This window comes from Narcine bancroftii, chromosome 2, assembly GCF_036971445.1.
Source record: "Narcine bancroftii isolate sNarBan1 chromosome 2, sNarBan1.hap1, whole genome shotgun sequence".
Classification (NCBI taxonomy): domain Eukaryota; kingdom Metazoa; phylum Chordata; class Chondrichthyes; order Torpediniformes; family Narcinidae; genus Narcine; species Narcine bancroftii.
In genome coordinates, this window is record NC_091470.1 from 274717039 (window position 1) to 274737860 (window position 20822).

Below are 20822 nucleotides of genomic sequence, written 5' to 3' on the forward strand. Positions count from 1 at the left end.
ACTTAGCCACAATGCCATTTATTCCACTATCCAAACCATTTACAACATAAAAACCAGTGGGCAACCAGAATAGGATCACTTTATTTCCAGTCTCAGTTTCCTGCCAATCAGCCAATGCTCTTCCCATGTATCTTTCCTGTAATTCCATGGCCTCTCATCTTTTAGGGAGCCTAATAGGTGGAACCTTGTCAAAGACCTTTTAAAAGTCAAAATATACAACATCTACTGTATGTCCTTTGTCGAGCCTACTTTTGATTTTCTCAAAAAATTGCAGTAGGTTTATCAGACAAGATTTTTCCTTAAAGAAAGCATGCTAACTTTGGCCTACCTGGTCATGCACCTCCAGGTACTCAGTAACCTCATCCTTGACAATCAACCCCAACAACTTCCCAACCACTAATGTTAGGCTAACAGGTCCACAATTTCCTTTCTGCTACCTCCCTCCCTCATACTGGGTCCATCCACCTGTAGGATTGTTGACTTTGTCCAACCTGACAAACCCCTTCATAATCTGAAACCTTTCAGCTACTATTTTTCCATAGAAGAGGTCCATCTGAAGAATAGAATTGTACAGTGAGGTGTGACCTGAAGCTGATTTCTAAAGAATTAAAGTAGAAATGATGCAGCTGCCTGCAGATGGATTAAAAATGGATGAATTCAAAACTTAGCATCTGTTACCATTCAGTTGAGAACTGACTTTCTTCAGCCAGGAAACAAAGGAATATTAAAATAAGTTTATAGCTCTTCAAACATCTGCTGCAAGAATAAGATCATGACCGATGTGCATCTTAACTCTATATATCAGGAATTATTTTATTTTATTGCAGAGCAAACATCAAACAACATCCATTGTAACATCTACTGCTCTTTGTGTTTCAGACTTTTTTTTGTACAGAAATTTCAATTCCATCAATCCTTTCAATAAAATTTCCCTTTTGCGTTTCATTGTGAGCTAGCTAACAACACTTCTTCAATCTAACACTCATAGCCAGCGTCAGTGGGAAACATTTTAATTAAATAAGGCACTTCTATTAAACTTACCACCAACACTTTGAGAATTAAATGATTCTGATATGATGACTCGAGCCTGTGGTTTTCTGCAAACACAGAATATGTATATCAATCGATTTGTTAAATGTAGGACAAACAAAAAGCTGAAAAAAAATGTGGATATTTCTCACTGATGAAAAGTGATAGAATGACATAAAACATGTTATTCATGCCAACCTGTGCTGGGTTTGAAATTCCACGACTCTTCTCCATTCCCTTTAACTTGGGCTTTTGCACATTTTTTCTATTGCACAGGGCTTGCCTGGTTTCTTTCTGAAAGCATTTTGATTATTTCCTACAGCTACAACTTATGGCAGGGGGTCCCCGTAATCTAATTGATCACCAAGCACAGCAACACAAAATTTTTCTACCTAATCTTATTTCAATGATTACTTACAAGTACTCAAGATCAAGTTTTATTGGCTAATTGTTTTTGTCATCTCCTTGGTTCACTTGGTAGAATTTTTGCCTCAAAAACAAAGGTTATGAGCTTAAGTTCCTTGAACACAAAAGTTAAGGCTGAATACCCAGTACAGCACTGAAGAGGTGCTGCAATGTTGTAGGTGATATCTTTTACAAGGGACTTTAATGTGAAGCCTTGCCTGCTCACTCTGGTGAAATTACAAGAGCTTATGTCGCAATTCTGCTGGTGTCTACTGTTCTCCACATGTATCACTTCAAATATAATATCTGGTCATTTATTTCACTACTATCATGGAATCTTTTTTCTGCAAAAAGAATTGCAGATATTTACAAGTTGCCAATACTTTGTGATATCCCAAGATTGAGACAAGCACTGTTGAAATATGTTTTTTCTTGATTAATGATTAATGAGTCTGTTGATCTTGGCTTTACCGTATAATTACATCTAAAGTTGATAATACAATTCCCAGCAAACCAATAAAACTACAGGAACAATCCACAGAAGAAAAATCTTTCAAATGTAGATGGTATTACAGATTTTCCACTTCTGTAATTAATGCTTCAGAAGAAAATGTTTTCCTGTTTATGTCTTGTAGAAATTTGCTGCAAAAATTTGAACTATTTTATTCAGACATGTCATATTTAAACATTTTAAAATATATTTACTTCTATATAAAATGAACCTCAATTACATTCTACCTCTTGCACAGGGAAAGACTTCCCCTGAATCTAAAATTGTTGTAATTTTTATAAATAATTAATGCAACAATGTTTTAGGGATGATCCATGATAACACTCCTGCAGGAGTGGCATCTGCGATTGACATCAGGAAGTGAAATGGTTAAATAATAACAGAAAAATGCTGGAAATACTTAGCAAGTCAACTTGCATCCGATGTAAGCAAAAAGGTTAAATGTTAAAGTCAATTTTCATCAGAAACTTCCAAAAGAAGGGACTTTGCATTTCTACACTTTTCTTAAACAAAAGATGACCCAAAAGGTTTTATAAGCAACAACATGCCAATATACCAGGCAGGCAAACAGGAAAGTCTATAGATGCTGCATGAGCTGCTGAGTTTATCCAGCACCTTTGTGTAGTGCAATACACTAGCTATGAAGCTTGCACACATTAAGTTTGTTTTAAAGTGATGTTGATGCAAGAAAATATAGGTCAGAACATTGGGAAAACATCTTTACTCTAACTGGCGCAGTTCCACGGGCTCTGTATGGAAGTGAAGATAGGTTTAAGTTTAACATCCACAACACAGCACTTGAAAGGTTTTGTGTTCATTCAGATGAAATTGACTGATCCATGGATGACATCTGGAAGCTTCTATTTGATAGTCTCTTGCCAATGGAACTAATTCCTCTTCAAATGCTTTTCTATTACCTTCATTTTCCCAGATTACTTGGCTCCACTAATATTCTATGCAGGCTCACCTTCCTCTCAATCTACTTAAAATAATTAAAATAGTTTAATATGATGGTTTGTGAGGTTACATGGGTGGAGCTGAAGAAGTAGGAAGGCAAGATCACCTTGCAGGGAGTGTACTACAAGACTGCAAACAGTCAATGAGAATTAGAGGAGCAAGTATGTCAGGAGATTGCTGCCAATTGTAGATCATATAAGGTTGTCATAGTAGGGAATTTTAACTTCCCAAATATGACATGGAAAGTTATAGTGTGAAAGGTTTAGATGGGGTGGAATTTGTCAAGAGTTCAGGAAAGTTTCCTTCAGCAATTCGCAGAGGGCCCCACATGGGAGAAGGCAAGGGTTGACCTCGTCTTGGAAAATTGGGAAGGGTGAGTGGATGAAGTGTTCATGAATGAGCCTTTGGGGACTAGTGACCATTGTTATTTTTGGTCTAAGACAGTTATGAATAGAGACAGGACAGAACCATGAGTAAAAATTCAGAATTGGGGCAAGGCTAACTTTGAAGATACAAGAACTACCATATTTGATGACATATAGGACTCTCTGGCATACAGGGCTGCCACCACCATCTCTCCACCCAACCCCTCCCCGATGAGATTTCAGGAAAAAATTATTTTAGTTTATTTGCCTCATTCAATTTGCTCAGGGGTTCCATCACTTGCTCCCGTCACTCATTCTCTCACAGCGCTTTGAGGGGAGCGCTGGGCCTCGATGATCAGGCTTTGTTCAATGAGCCTGATCATTGAGGCCCAGCACTCCCCTCAAAGCACTGTGGGAGAGAGCGAGCAACAGGAGGGAGGATGCAAGCACAAGGATACCACGAGCAAATTGAATGAAGCACAGGGGTGGCAGTGAGCAGGCGGCCCGAGCCGATCACTGCCACCCATCCCACACCTCACTCAATCTGTTCGGGGAGCTGTGCTCGTCAAAAAAAAAAGCTTGATCTTCAAGGCCCAGCACTCCCCTCAAAGCACTGTGGGAGAGAGCGAAGGAGAGAGTGGCAGGCAGGATGGAAGGAGAGAGCGAGTCTTCTTACTGGGGAAAGTGAGTTTTAGCGACTCCAGAAAGCATGGGTGAGTAGCTTGAGCGCTTTCCTCCTGTTGCCATTTTGCAAAATGACGGCATCAAAATGTCACCTTCTCATACAAGACCTGGGGTGGTTTTCAGGCAATTTTTGGGGGGAGAAAAAGGGGGGAGGTGGTCCTATATGCCATCAAATATGATACTCATAAATTGGAGCAGGTTTTTTGAAGGAAGAGAAACATTAGGAAAATGGAATGTTTTTAAAAGTGCGTTGACCAGAGTCCAGGACATACATGTTCCTATTAGAGTGAAGAGTCAGACATGCTAGTGCAGGGAAGCTTGGATAATAAGGGAAATCCAGGCTCTCTTCAAGAGCAAGGTGGCAGCTTGGGGCAGGTATAAGCTCCTCGAATTCAGAGTTTCTGTGGAATAATTTTGGGAATTAATCAAGCTGAAAAAAGTCAGGAGGTCAAAAAGGGGACAGGGGATAGCTCTTGCAGATGACATTAAGAATAATCCCAAGATCTTATCATTATCCACACCAGCAGGCAGTCAGAGAACACATGGCAGAGGGAATCATTTGGCTCCTGGTATCTGTGCCAACTTTCTGAAAGGAACTGCCAAATATTCCAAATGTAATTATTTTCTTTCCCATATTAACATTCTTGTTTGAAAATGTGTTTCTGCTATCCTTCAAGCAGTGTAGAACAGATCATAACTTGCAAGGTTAAAGTATCTCGCATTACCAGCTGTTTCTGTTAACCACCTTACATATGACTGAATAGTTTCCTCCTCCACTGAAACTAATTAAATTATTTCAATGAAAATGTTAAGAAGTACAAGAATCATAAATGAAGTGAATTGGCTTTTGAAACAAATATGTACTTACCCCAAGAAGTTAACCATTCAGCAGCATACTTGTAGAGGCGATTCATGATTTCAATAACTACACCGTATATTATACTGGGGCAATATAACAAGATGGAGCTAAAGAATGATTGGTCCTCCTTGGAATAGGCTAAGGCTAGAGCCTCCATCTGAAAGTATATCATCATAACAAAAAGGGAGATGTAAAGGCTCAAACAGACAAAGGGCACAGAAATAAGGTAGATGCGCAGTTGTCTCTTGTAAGTAGGGTATGTGGGTTCCTTTCTTCCTGTCACTGGGTTAAGTCCCAATTTTCCATGAAAGCCAGGCCGAGGTTCTTCAAACTGTCTCTTCATCAACAACGTCCCCCATTGGTAGGAAAGTTTAGCACACCAGCGTTTCCACACTTCTAGGACAATGGTCGACCAGAGAAGGTTAAAGGTAGCAAACACTATGTACTTATCATAATCTTCCCAAGCAAAGAAATAGTATGGCACTCCAATTAAAGCCATAGGAAACAAAGCAATAGTGAAATACTCCAGAAATGCAAAATAGAGTGCAATATTCTGTCCAAAATAGTTCTCAATGTCATCTGTAAGAAACGAAGAGAAAGGAATAGAGTTAATGCTGCTTCAGCTGGTAATCATTCCATTTTCTTTCAGATTTCCAGCATCTGCAATTTTTTTTATTTTTAGTGAAGGAATAGAATAAGCTAACATTAAAACCAGTGACAATTCTGTGTACAAAATTCTTCAGGTTCAGGTGCACAACACAAACAAATGGGCACATGTCCAAAATATTTATTGCCAGACTTCTTGTGACCAATCACTTATTTTTAAATACAAATCAGATTGCATTAAAATAAATAACTTACAGTGACACTGTCAAATCCCATTCTTTCTGCACTGTATTGGACAATCTTACCTGATCTTACAAGATTCAAATTGGGACTTTAAGCACAAAAATGGATCCACCGGCCAACTAAACCTGTTCCAATCAAACTCCTAATACCATTTTATTCCCCCCACATTCACATCATATTCTTTCTGATTCCACCTCTCTCCAACAGACTAGATGAAATTTGCTGCAGCCAATTATACCATTTTGGGGACAGGGTAGGAAGCTCAAGCACCTGGAAGAAACCGAGATAGTTCCAGGGAGAATGTGTAAACTCCATACAGAAAGCAGCAAAGGACAGGATTGAACTTGGGGCTCTGGCATGGTGAGACATTGGATCTGCTACTTGTGCCACCCATATTTATTCAGTCCATTTGGGAATTGCAACACAAAGCAATGTATGGAGAGTATGCACAATCCTACGCTTTGTGGGTTACGTGAGAAGGACTGGGTGAAATCCCTTAATATTCTTTGACAGTATCTATCAAGCTAACACTACCATCCATCTAAAAGCACAAAGGCAGTGGCATATGGAACCATCTTCACCTATAGGTCCTTCCCCAAATCATGAATTATAATGCTAATCCTTCAGTCTCACTGGGACTCAAATCCTCGCATTCCTGATGTTGGGAGAGCCTTTACCAGAGGAACTAAAGGTCAAGTGATCATTTACCAACGATGGAAATGCCAGCTAAGGAAAAGACAATCTCTTGATGGTAATTGAATTCTTTGTTATTGAAAAGATATTTGTGAGTTTGTTCGAACACAAAGTCGGATATTCTATGATACAAATTTGAATTCGGTAAATTATGTTTTTAAGTTTGAAAGAGCAAAATGAATTAAAATGCTCCTTTTACTGAGGTAGAGGTGAGAGGAGCCATGAATTTATTGCAGAGCAACAAGTCCCTGGGAGATGATGGATTTCCACCTGAATTGTATAAAGAATTTAAAGGTTTGTTAATTCCTATATTTATGAAAGTATTAGATCAGACCTCGGAAACTTGTACTTTCCCAAAATCATTTTCGATGGCAACAATTATAGAGATTCCTAAAAAAAATAGAGAACCTTTAAAACTTATTTCATTATTAAATACAGATGAGAAAATTGTTGCAAAAATTTTGGCAAATAGAATGAATAAATTGTTGCCTAAATTAACAAATCGGGATCAGACAAGAGACAAAAGAGAGAATGCAATCAGAAAATGTAGCTAGATTACTGAGTATAATTCATGTAGCGCAAAAAAGGTGATGTGAATGTTCAGTGGCCTTATATGCAGAAAAGGTGTTTGATAGATGGGAATGAGATTTTTTGTTTAAAATGTTGGAGAAATTTGGATTTGGATTGAATTTTGTAAATTGGATTCAGGCATTTTATAATAATCCTAAAGCTAAAATAGTGACTAATGGACAAACATCTGTTTCAATTAGCGAGATCAAGTAGGCAAGGATACCCTTTATCTCCAGCTTTATTTATTTTAGCTATAGAACCACGCTCAAGCAATCTGGAATGATTTTGAAATTAAGGGATTTAGGGTAGGTCAAGAAGAATATAAAATTAGTTTATTTGCAGATGATGTTTTAATATACTTGACTGAGCCCGAGATATCCTTACGTAAAATATATGTCCAAGTGAAAGAATATGGTAATGTTTTGGGTTATAAATTGGAATAAAAGTGAAATTATGCCATTAACGAAGGTGTATATACCCAATGTCAAAGGGATACTCGGTTTAAATGGCCAAAAGACAGTATTAAATACTTAGGCACAATAATTTATATAAATTGAATTATTTACCATTACTTAAAAAGATTGAGGAAGATTTATTTTAATGGATTAATTTACCTATAACGTTAGTGGGAAGGGTTAATTGCATTAAGATGAAAATATTCCCAAGAATACAATATTTTTTCCCAACATTACCTATTTTGGTACCTCAAAAAATTTTTCAAAAATTAAATATGTAAGGAAATTCCTTTTGAAAGATAAAATGTCAAGAGTTTCTATAGAGAAGTTAACATGGAAATATGAATTGAGAGGCTTACAGCCTCCTAATTTAAAAAAATTATTATTGAGCAACGCAAGTTAGATTTCTTGCTTCCCTTTCGAAAATGAAAAATCAGCATGGGTTAATATAGAATTAAATCAAATAGGAGAGAGGAAAGCAGAAAAATTTATATATGTGGGAATCACAATTGATGGTTGGTGATAAGGATAGACCATTATTGAAACATTTAACTAATATTTGGAACAAAATAAATGATGAGATTGGTGTAAGAGGGTCTATATTGCCTAAAATATCTTTGATTCAATAACCTCATATATTTTTCAAAGGACAATAATTTTTTGAATATTTGGTTTCATAAGGGGATTATAAATGTTAAAATTGTTATGAAAGAGATTAATTAATGTAATTTGAGCAATTGAGCAATAAATATGGTATAACTCATAATACCCTTTCCTGCTATTTTCAACTAAGAGCATGTCTGAGGGATAAGTTAGGACCAAACATGTTGTTGCCTAGTTATATTGAAGTAGAACTTCTTGTTAGAAGAGGAATTGTTAAAAAGTTTACTTCTATAATATATTCTCTATTACAAGTATGAACTCCTAAATTAGGAATTCATAAGTCCAGACAGAGGTGGAAAACAGATCTGAATATTATAATTGATGAGTAAATATGGGCAGACTTATGTAGAGATTGTATGACTAATACTATTAATGCAAGATATAGATTAGTTCAGTATAATTTTTTTTGTATCAGTTATATCTTACACCACAGAAATTGAATAGATTGAAATCAGATATATCAGATCAATGCTTTAGGTGTGGTGAAGATGTAGGAACTTTCCTGCACCCGACTTGGTCTTGTCCTAATGTAAAGCCCTTTAGGGCAGATTTACAAAATTTTTTGGAACTGTTTTCCCACAAAGTCCGGATTTATTTTTATTATGAAATATTGAAGGTACAAGACCTAAATTAAAACTATCAATATACCCACTGGCGGTGGTGAGGAAATGTATTGCAGTTACTTGGAAATCTGATATATTTTTAGGTATGCCAAGATGGCATGCAGAAATTCAAAGTTGTATCCCTTTTGAAAAAAAATTACATATAGCTTGAGAAACAAATAGGCTATATTTTTTTTTTGCAAATTTGATGTTCGTATGCCCAATTGTTAGGATTTAATTTGTAATAATGTCCTCTTAATGCCTCTAGACCTGCAAAATTCTCCTTTGAATTGTAATGAAGAATTCCTCTATATCTGTGTTAGATGACATTTCTCCTTACAATCTTAAAAATGTATTTTCTTCTTCTTTGTTTACATAGCTTTATGTTATATGTTAACTGTTTTGTGGGGGCTGGGGTAGGAGTGAATACGATATTGTATGCAACCTTAATTTTTTTTTTCTGGAATTTGTATATCAATTTTGATTACTACATGTATGGAAAATTTTTAAATAAAATATTCAAAGTTACATATGAAGTGACTGCGGTATCAGTCAAAAACTTATAGTCAAGGCAAGATTTACGCAGCAGGACTGACAGCAAATATTTGATGTTAGAGATGGGTCTCCACAAATGTTTTCTTTGTGTTTTGGAATCAATTGCAAAGAAATTTCTGAAATACATTCCAAGGACGAGTAATAGACCCAGGACAATTGCTCTATACACAGGAAGATGAGAATTTGAACACATAGTGTAATTACTAATTTTCATAAGGGAATGGATAAATATTTGAAAGAAAAAAATCCAGGTTTTGGGGGAAATTGATGTTTTGTACCAATTGGATAACATTTACAAAGTGCCAAGAGGCAACCTCTTGGGCTGCAAGATGTCACAACCAAAATTACTGCAGGTTTTATAAAAATGATTATTTCTGAAGAAAAATATCCCGAACGGAGTACAAGTTATACACACATCATCAATGCAGCAACTGCAAAGTGATGCATGATTCTCTGCATCCAGCACTTGAGATCTATAAAGAATCAATCTCAATTACTTACTGTACTGCAATCTCAAGGACTGGTGTGAGTTTTTCTCTTTATTCTGGCAGGGAATCGTGATCCCATTCTATGCAACCAATGCAACATTAGGAAAAATAATGCCAGTTACCACAGTACAGGAATATTGTGAAAGCAAATTGCCTAACCCAAGGAAGTCATATAAATGCATCTGGCTGCACTATTGATGGGATCAGGCTGAGTACATGACAAAAGTAAATAAAACTTTATCATTTACCAACTTTATGGACTTACTGAGTGGCTGCAAGGCAACTTGCAAGCGCTTATACCAGATGGTGCCAAGCTTTTTCAGTTCTGTCTTGTTGTGCAGTGGATAGATCTGAAGGAGAAGTCCACTGGTTTGTAAACGGCGAACTGGATGAAAACAGAAGTTGCTCTTAAAGTATAATCATATTGCAAATTTTCACCTTAAAAGGACCAATGTGTAAATATTATGCAAATATGTAAAATATGAGAAAATTAATTATTCCTCTGACATTTTAAATTTTAATACATCACAATGCACTTTACAGCTAATATACTTTTGAAATGTCAAATATTGATGTGGGAAATACATTGCAGCAGCTAAATTGTGCAAAGAAAGCTTTAAGAATAACTAGGTGATTTTGATTAGGTAACTTTAAAAAGCAATGCTGCAGAAATAGTAAAAAATATGGACCAAATCAGCAAGTAGTTCTGCTACTCTTCTAATTAATGCAATGTAAACTTCTGCAGAGAGCAAAAAGAATACCAATTTATCATCTCAAACTTTTGAAAATACAGCACTGTCTCACAATTATCAGCCTCGACTTTTGTGCACAATATCTGAAATGGGTTCTGAACTTTAATGGTCTGAGTCGTGGCTGATACGTCACGTCCTAGCTCTAAATGCAATAAGAACAAAGCGTCATTTTGAATGTTACACTCTTATATGAAGATATCAGGAGTAAGTTTTTTTTTAAACATAGACCTGGAATAAATTGGGCTGGTGGTGGAGGCTGAAACATTATGGGCATTTAAGAGACTCTGAGACAGGCACATGGATGAAATAAAAATAGAGGTTGGAAGGGTTTCTTTTTTTTTGGTTGGACTATGTAGGTGGGCAAAACATCAAGGGCTGAAGGGCCTGTACTGTGCTGTAACGTTCAATGTTCTATGCTCATACTTATATATCATTGTAGTAAGGAGTATACAAACAATGAGCCCTTATATAATGGAACAGCCCTTTCAACTTTGCACAGAGTTTATAAAAAAAACTAGTAAGAAACTACAAATAATTTTTTTTTTTGTTACACCAAATAGTGAACAGAGTTGTGTGCATAATCACTTTGCTGGAGATGGTCTTCAGGAAAGATGGTCTTCAAGAAACAATGCTAAGCAAACTTCTTGGAGGCCATCATTTCCAGAAAAATTCAAGCCAAAGACGAATGCTCAAATCTGAATTCTATACACTGGATTAAAAGATATTTAACATAATTATTGAAAATTACAAGAGGTTTAAATGGACAGCCCAAATTTTCCTGTTCTCAAGTGAACTGCTGAAGATTTTAAATCAAAATAACTTACTGATTGATTTCCCAGGATACAGCTTTGCCTGTGGGTAACCAGGAACCATAGTTTCATTTATCGCCCTCAGATTTTCTAATTCCCGTTTGATAATGTACTGTTGTTCTGCCATTGTTAGAAAATCATCGTTGTTATCTGAAAACAACAATTCACAATTACAAATTGCTTTTGCATTGGTTTGATTCACAAAGTGCTTCAGAAGAACAAAGTTTCATACTGAGCCAAACATGCTAAGATTGGTAAAATCACTGAAAAGTATAAATACTGTACCTGAAAAGTATTTGTAGTCTTCTTTGTTCTGGTAAATAAAAGCCCTCATTGATCCATCCTGATATTCCTTGACTAAACCCAGGGCTTCAGCTCCCACCAATAGCCTTCTCCAGGATGCTCCAATAAGAAATATTTGAGAGTTTTTAGTGTGAGCATCAAGAGGTTTAATCTTTAAATGAGCTCCTATGAAATAAAAGGACGATTCCTTTAACGTTAGAGATATTAAGGCAGATGGTCAACCAGCTATGATACAACTTGCAGCTCTTTTCTGGTATAATAGCTGCAATGCACTAATATATTTTACATGATCAAAAAGTCCAAGTGTAGGCAAGGGATATAAACAAGCACATAAGGTTGCTAAGCAAGATAAGAGCCTGTGGCGGCGCACGATTGTAGTGGCAAACCAGTCCCGCTTGTCATGTTCGGTTAGCGGGGCAGCGGGGTCAAAGATGGCGTCGCGGGTCCTCTCTTCCGGTGCAGATCGGAAGAGCGCATGCACGCTTACATCAGCATGACGCAAGTTCCGGAACGCGAGGGGCGGGTGAGGACAGCCTTAAAGGCTGTTGGAGAACTTCAAAGTAAATCAGTTGTGCTCCACGAGCTGAAGGCCTGCTGTCTCAGTCATTTCACTGCACTCACACACAACCCGCTACACTGGTGACCCTGACGGCATAATGGACCCCGCAGCCGTAGGCGCCGCTGCATTAAAGCGGCTGACTTTCTGGACCAACAAGCCCCGCACTTGGTTCGGCCAGGTGGAGGCCCAGTTCTAGACGATAACAAATAACCTCCAATTCGACTGAATAGATCAACGTCGTCAGCTTGCTTGACCAGGAAGCCGCTTCAAGGGTCGATGACCTCATCCAAGCACCACCAGAGGAAGGTAAATACATGGCTCTTAAAAACCTTCTCATTAGCATGTATGGACTTTCATGGCGCAAGAGGGCCACCAGGCTCCTTCACTTGGAAAGCCTAGAAGATAGAACTCCATCCGTCCCCATGGAAAAGATGCTCACTCTGGCAGAAGGACACAAGCCCCGTCTCATTTTCAAGCCAGCGTTCCTCGAGCAAATGCCCGAAAATATTAGGTTCCTATTGGCCGACGCGCATTTTAGCAAGCTGTTGATTGTGACCAAAATCCTGTGAGAGTGCAATGTGGGATGGGAGAAGGTCAATGTTGACCTCTGCAACATCTTAGAGACTTAAAGGAACGACCCAAGATCCAAAGTATACCAACTCATCTATTAAACATGGTACTGAAGCACTTCCCTTCATTAATGATGTAATTGCTGATAACAGTAGCAAAATGAATTCTAAGGGCATAGAAGCATCTGCTCAAGTTCGATCAAATGCCTCTAAACTCATTGAATGGCACTTCATCCTACAGCAAGACAATGATCCCAATATTTGTCATACTGTCCTGACACAACTCTGAGCAATTTACTTCATCAATATTAACATTTAAATCTGTCTCCCAACGTTATCTAGACTTATGAATACCCTGTTTAATAATTCCCTTTTGCAATAAAGTATGCCTAGCCCAAATAAATTTCTTAATATATCTACTACGTATCAATATTCTTACATCACCACATTTCGGTAATGACATCGTTGGACCCAGTTTATCTCTCAAATAAGCCCGTAATTGATAATAATAAAAAAGGGCATAATTTTGTATCCCATATTTATTTTTTAATTGATCAAACATCATTAAACTTCTACCAACATAGCAATCTTCTATATACCCAATTCCTTTCCAAAACCAAATATTTAAAAATTGGTTATCCAATGAAAATGGAATGTCAGTTTTGCATCAAAGGCATTTTAGACCGAACAGCAGAAAGTGCTTCCCTTTCCCCCCAGATAATAACTTTTCTTCCCATTTATATATAAAAATCTTCCAATTCCATCTCTCCTATTTTATCAATTTTTATTTTATTCCATGCTGGTTTTTCTTCATCATCAAAAAAAAATTAAAAATCTCAATTGAGCTGCCTTATAGTAATTTCTAAAATTTGGTAATTCCAACCTCCTAACTCAAATTTCCAAGTCAATTTATCTAAATAAGCTCTTGACATCTTATCCTTCCGATGAAAATTTCTAATATATTTATGTAATTCTTCAAAAAAACTTTTGTGGTATCATTATTGGCAATGTTTGAAATAAGTATTAAACCCTAGGAAAAATATTCATTTTAAAACAAGTAACTCTACCCAATAATATAATTGGTAAATCTTCCACTTATTTAAGTCTGAGAACATCCTCTGTTGAGATGAAGTAGGAGAAGCAGAGGAGTTCCCCCTTTGGGTTGGTGACCACGGCACCAGACCAGCAAAGGACCCAGCAGCTGAGGGACCTGCATTGGCTGCGGTTGGCTTGTGGTTAGGAGACCAAACAGTCTGCTGTCGGCTTGCAGTTGGGGGACCCAAATGGGCTACGGTCAGAGACCTGAATGGGCTGCAGTTGGAGACCCAAACAGGCTGCTTGCTGTTGGCTTGTTAACAGGGGACCTCCACAAGTTTCATGGGCTGGAGACTGGCTAATGGGAACCAGATATCTGAACCTGGATTCAAGAGGCTGATGAGGGCAAGAAAGGCTCCCGAATGGCCTCAGGTGCTGAAGGCTTCCTGATCGTGTTGGAGGTTGGATCTGGAGATCGGGTTGCCAATAGATAGAACAAAAGTCTGTGCAGCTTGCAGAAGCTGCAGAGGACTGGAGGTGAATTGACAGATGCTCAGTGACTCCAAAAGGACACTCTTTTGCTTCTTTTTCTCTCGTACTATAAGAGGCAACAGATGACACTAATGGCGACTCATTGCCTGCCTTAGGGAAGATAGAAGTCAATTTTATGTAATATTACATGTTCTGTAATATCACATGACAATAAAGGAATCATGAATCTCATTAAAACCTATTGAATACCAAAAGGCCTGGATGGAGTGAACGTAGAGAGGACATTTCCTACGGTGGGAATCTGAGATTGGAGAGCACGGCCTTAGAATACAAAAAACATCCCTTTAGAACAGAGATGAGGAGAAATTTCTTTACACAGAGAATGGTAAATCTATGGAACTAGTTGCCATGGATGGCTATGGAGGCCAAGTCTGGGGACATTTTAGATAGAGGTAGATAGGTTCCTGATTAGAAAATGAATCAATGGTTATGGGGAAAAGGCAGGAGAACAGGGTTGAAAAAGATAGCAAATCAGCCACGATGAATTGCGTGGTGAGTGCCCTAATTCTGCTCTTAAGCAGTATAGTCTCATATTTATTGTAAAGATAGAAGAGTGATCCCATGAAATACATACTCAGATTTTACTAAATTTTTATTTAGAGAAAATTGAAGATAATTGCAAGAACTGGGGCATTTGCTTATTGACAACAAAGGCAGCTTTAGATTTGCCAGAACTAGGATGGGGCTTTCAAGAGACTGTCATCAGTTTGAGCCACCAGAGCAACAGCAAATCAGGACAGTAAAAGGTTGGAATCGTGAAGTCCTTGGATCAGCGACTCTCAGATTTGGTTAACGTCCTGGCATCAAGCATTATAACAGCCTTCACAACCTCGAGATGCAATCACAGTGTTTCAACAGCAATAAAGCATGTGTTTTCCAGCTATAACATTAAGCAGTGGTCAAGGCCACAATTTGAACCTCCCATTACCTTCACGCAGCTTGCCAGCTTTTAATCATATTGACCTAGTCCATTCATCTGAATCATATAACAATTACAGCCTAGAAACAGGCCAACTTGGTCCTTCTAGTCCATGTTGAACACTTTCTCCCACCTAACCCCACTGACCTACACTCAACTCGTAACTCTCCATTCCTTTCCCATATCTAACTTCTCCTTAAATGCTAATATCGAGCCTGCCTTCGCCACCTCATCTGGAAGCTTGTTCCACACTCTCTGAGTAAAGAAGTCCCACCTCATAATTCCTCTAAACTTTTGCCCCCTAACTCTCAGCTCATGTCCTCTTGTTTGTATCTCCCCCTTTCTTAAATGAAAAAGCCTCTCCACGTCTACTCTATCGATACCCCTAATAATTTCAAATACCTCAATCAAATCCCCTCTCAACCTTCTACAAGCAAAACATCTCTGAACATTGTGTATAATGGCAGACAAACGCAGCATCCTGCCACCAAACGCCTTTGAACGGAAAGCATGGGCCAAGCAATTCAACCTACTTGCAGAAAACAGAACGTCTGCACCCAGCTATGACACCAGGTCATTTGTTACTGGGAGACTCTGCTTACAGGTGGGATTTCACTATCGTGGCCGTATGCCAATTGATCCTAGGGGTGGATTTACTGAGGGCCAATAACCTACTGGTTGATGTGCACGGCCGCCGGTTAGTCCATGCCTCCATTTTCCAGACATACCCACTCTTGCCTAGTATGTGGTCAGCCCTGCATGTACAGACCCAAGCTACAGACAAATTTGTGGAAGTCCTAATTGAACTTTCTGAAATCCTCACACTAGATTTTCATTTGAACACCCTGCCACACAACGTCCAACATTATGTGACGACCAAGGGACCGGTCATCCACGCCAAGGCGAGGAGACTTCCCCCAACTGTCTACAACAGGCCAAAGATTAATTTAAAACCATGGTGGAGGTGGACATCATCAGGCATTCCAACAGCCCCTGGTCATCACCCCTACATATGGTCCCTAAAGCAAGCGAGGGTTGGTGTCCATATGGCGACTACCAGAGGCTGAACAGTGCAATGATATCTACTTGATACCTCACATTCAGGATTTGCCGCAAACCTGCACAGAAAATGGCTCTTTTCCAAACTAGACCCTGTGAAAGGCTACCAACAAATCCCCGTACACCAAGATGATGTGCCTCAAAAGGCAATTGTAACCCCATTCGGACTTTTTGAATTCCTGAGGATGCCATTCAGTTTGAAAAATGCAGCACAAACTTTCCAACACAGTTTCCAGAGACCTCCCCTTCGTTTTCGTCTACCTGGATGATATCCTAGTGGCCAGCACTATGGAGGAAGAGCATGGCCAGCACCTCAGACTCTTATTCAGGAAGCTCTGGGATTTCAGTTTTACCATCAACTCAGCCAAATGAAAATTCTTTAAGGACACTATTGACTTTCTCAGGCACAGAGCCACATCTGCTGGAGTAGCCCCGTTGCAAACTAATGTGGCAGCCATCCGAAACTTCCCACGGTCCTCCACAATCAAAGGTTTGCAAGAGTTTTTGGGCACGATGAACTTCTACCACCGTTTTGTTTCCGCGGTTGCCAAGATATTACGGCCACTTTTCCACCTCTTGACAGGCAAACAAAAGCTGTTGACTTGGACGCCCGAGGCAGAGACAGCATTCCGGGAAGCTAAGTAGGCGCTAGCTAAAGCAACCATGTTAGCACATCCACGCACGGATGCCCTATTGGCACTGACATCGGACGCCTCCAACACAGCAATAGGAGCAGTCCTAGAACAGCAAGTCAATGGCCAATGGCAGCCACTTGCCTTTTTTCAAACACTATCTATGGCCCCCAGAACAAATACAGCGCCTTTGATCGGGAACTGTTGGTGCTTTATCTGGCCGTGAAACACTTCTACCATTTCCTAGAGGGCAATTTATAAATTATGAACAGATGAGACTCAGAGCAGCTCCCCACCCAGTCTCCCAATTTTTTCGTACACTGATTTTATCTACCAGTATATTATGCCCAATATCACATAATTGTATTCAAAGACTTTCTGTAGGACTAAAACATAACTATAGTCAGGACTGGTCTCGTCAAAACTCCGCCAAAAAAATAATAGTGCAGCTGTTACAACGGCACTGCAGGTGCTGACTCAGGGAGAGTGGGGAGCCGAGACACAGCACTTCCACGCAGGGTCCTACCGACTCCGTATACACTTTAAGCAGCCTGTTAATGGAGCTGGCAGTGTTTTATTTAAAATCCTACAGCCGGGGTGGGGATCTAGGCCCAAGATGGTAGCACCTTAGTTTAGCAGCAGACTTGAGGTTGCAGACTCTGGGGAAGCAGTGGGCTAGCACATACTACAAGTAACGGGGAGAATAACCCCCATTATGAGCAGAGGAGACAACCGTAAGGACAGTACCCACAGTAGTGTACCCATGAGGGGCTCTGCAGCTAAAGGACGCAAACAGGTAGTGAGATATTGGGAGACTTGCGAGCAAGGAAATCACACAGGCTGCAGGCAACTTGAGATCAAAAGGACTCTCACCAGGCTACAGGAGACTGGCTCGTGAGAATCAGGTATTTGAATCAAGATTCGAGAGGTTGCTGAGGGCAAGGAGGGCTCCCTTCTTTCTTTGGCTTGGCTTTGCAGACGAAGATTTATGGAGGAGTAAATGTCCACGTCAGCTGCAGGCTCGTTTGTGGCTGACGAGTCCGATGCAGGACAGGCAGACACGGTTGAAGCGGTTGCAGGGGAAAATTGGTTGGTTGGGGTTGGGAGTTGGGTTTTTCCTCCATTGCCTTTTGTCAGTGAGGTGGGCTCTGCGGTCTTCTTCAAAGGAGGTTGCTGCCCACCGAACTGTGAGGTGCCAAGATGCACGGTTTGAGGCGATATCAGCCCACTGGCGGTGGTCAATGTGGCAGGAACCAAGAGATTTCTTTAGGCAGTCCTTGTACCTCTTCTTTGGTGCACCTCTGTCACGGTGGCCAGTGGAGAGCTCGCCATATAACACGATCTTGGGAAGGCGAAGGTCCTCCATTCTGGAGACGTGACCTACCCAGCGCAGTTGGATCTTCAGCAGCATGGATTCGATGCTGTCGGCCTCTGCCATCTCGAGTACTTCGTTGAATGTTGAGGTTGGAGCGGAGACAACGCTGGTGGAAGCGTTCTAGGAGCCTTAGGTGATGCCGGTAGAGGACCCATGATTCGGAGCCGAACAGGAGTGTTGGTATGACAACAGCTCTGTATACGCTAATCTTTGTGAGGTTTTTCAGTTGGTTGTTTTTCCAGACTCTTTTGTGTAGTCTTCTAAAGGCGCTATTTGCCTTGGCGAGTCTGTTGTCTATCTCGTTGTCGATCCTTGCATCCGATGAAATGGTGCAGCCAAGATTGGTAAACTGGTTGACCGTTTTGAGTTTTGTGTGCCCGATGGAGATGTGGGGGGGCTGGTAGTCATGGTGGGGAGCTGGTTGATGGAGGACCTCAGTTTTCTTCAGGCTGACTTCCAGGCCAAACATTTTGGCAGTTTCCGCAAAACAGGACGTCAAGTGCTGAAGAGCTGGCTCTGAATGTGCAACTAAAGCGGCATCGTCTGCAAAGGCTCCCTTAGGGCCCTAGGAACTAAAGGCTTTCCTCATTGTGTTGAAGGTTTGGATCTGGTTGCTGATAGTTTGAACTGGAGACTTGTGCAGCTGCAGGAGCCATGGAATCAAATCCACAGACATTCGGAGACTATTAGGGGACTCTCTTTTGCTTCTCTTTCTCTGACTGAAAGGGGTGCAGGCAATGCTAATGGCAAATCTTCCTTATGGCATACTAAAGGAAAATTTTGAGTAATATTACACTCCTATTTGATTACATGACAATAAATAATATAACTGCCATATTTTTATGCATATACGCATTATATGCGTATTTTCCAAGCCAAGCGCACCCCCTCCAAGTGCATTAATATGCACGTCCACGCTTTTACATGTTGAAAGAATGCACACAATAGCAGCCGTGGGAAAGACATGCTGGCAATTTATGGGGAGCATGGAATATTATAGTGAGTAGAGAACATAATAATGGCAATGAAATAACGTGCAAAATTTACTGCAGCCATGGGAAGGATGCAATTTATAACGAGCGTGTGAATATTATAGCGACCATGAGAATGTAATAGCAGCAATGAAAGAATGGGCATAATTTATAGTGGGTGTGGGAAATTTTGATCTTGGGAATATCTCTTTGTACTGAATGTCATGGTAGTCCTATAAACAGGACAATCTGGCTAGGACTGTACCTTATCAATGTTAATTGCCCAGCCCATCCCTGAGGGAGGAGGTTAACATATAAAGTGCCTCTGATTTGAAACATTAGAATTAAACTCTGAAGTCTGTCTTTGATCTATTTAATTGATTACTCACCAAAGGTTTTTTATGTGTTGTAGCAGGATCATCATATAATGGGCAATTGACGCCTCTGGGGCGGGGTTGATTGGGTGTTAATTGTGGGAGATTAACTGTGGCAGATACTGGGTAACTGGGGATGTGTTTTGTCTCGTGTCTTAATTAAATGCAAATAGCTTTGTCAGTCAAAATTTAGAATACAACACCCAAACGTGCGCATTATATGTGTGTGTGGACATGATAGTGAAAATCCAGTAATGTGTCAATTACTACATACAAAAGAAAACGACTATTTCTTTATTTTCCAATTCATTTATTTGCCGCCACAGTCAGTAAGAAACTCCCATAAAGGTACAACAATCTTTTCCATTTCATATATAGTGCCCTCCATAAATTTTGGGAAAAGACACATTTTTCCTTTATTTGTCCTTGTGCTCCACAGTTTTAAATTTGTAATCAAACAATTCACATGTGATTAAAGTACACATTCCAGATTTTATTCAAGGTTTTTTGTATACATTTTGGTTAAAACCACATAGAAATTATAGCACTTTTTATACCTAGTTCCCTCATTTCAGGGCATCATAACATTTAGGACATTTGGTTTAACAGGTGTCTGTGATTTACTCAGAGGTCTTTAATTGCTTCATTGCTCAAGAGAGCTAGGCTTGCTTCTAAGCTTTTGATCACCTTTGAAGTCTGTAGTTGCCATTTTTCAACATGGGCACCAGAGTGGTGGCAATGAATGTCAAAGAAACCATTTTGAGGCTTCTTTAAAACAGTAAGAGACATTGCCCAAACCTTAAGATTAGCAAAATCAACAGTAAGGAACATAAGAAGAGCATGCTGGTGAGCTCAGTAATCACAAAGGATTTGTATGCTAAGGAAGACATCCACTAAATGAAAAGAAATACCCAAATGTATGTCCTACAGATCAGAAATACTCTTCAGGAGGCAAGTGTAGAAATGTCAATTACTGCTGATTGCAGAAGACTTCAAGGAAAAGAAATACAGAGGCAACACTGCAAGATGGCCAGATTACAATTTGCCAAGAAGCCTGCAGAATTCTGGAAAGGGACTTGTGGATAAATGACACCAAGATTTACCTGTATCAGAGTGATGGCAAGAGCAAAGTGTGGAGGCATAAAGGAATTGCCCAAGATCCAAAGCATACCACCTTTGCCATGATTGGCACATTGCAGTGTTCCTTTTGTATTTCTGTTCATGAAGT

General features: G+C 39.5%; 1 protein-coding gene across 4 annotated transcripts in view; it reads right to left on the minus strand.

Moving 5' to 3' along the window:
* ano10a (anoctamin 10a) overlaps positions 1-20822 on the minus strand; it is a 95173-nt gene that overhangs the window by 35299 nt on the left and 39052 nt on the right. For 3 of the 4 annotated variants that reach the window (XM_069920972.1, XM_069920971.1, XM_069920973.1), the window contains exons 3-7: positions 11532-11714; positions 11262-11396; positions 9951-10070; positions 4820-5389; positions 1042-1097 (exon numbers count right to left, since the gene is read on the minus strand). In XM_069920972.1, the coding sequence (XP_069777073.1) occupies positions 1042-1097; positions 4820-5389; positions 9951-10070; positions 11262-11396; positions 11532-11714 (1064 nt within the window). The remainder of the gene's footprint in view (positions 1-1041; positions 1098-4819; positions 5390-9950; positions 10071-11261; positions 11397-11531; positions 11715-20822) is intronic. The other variant, XM_069920974.1, reaches the window with a different exon arrangement.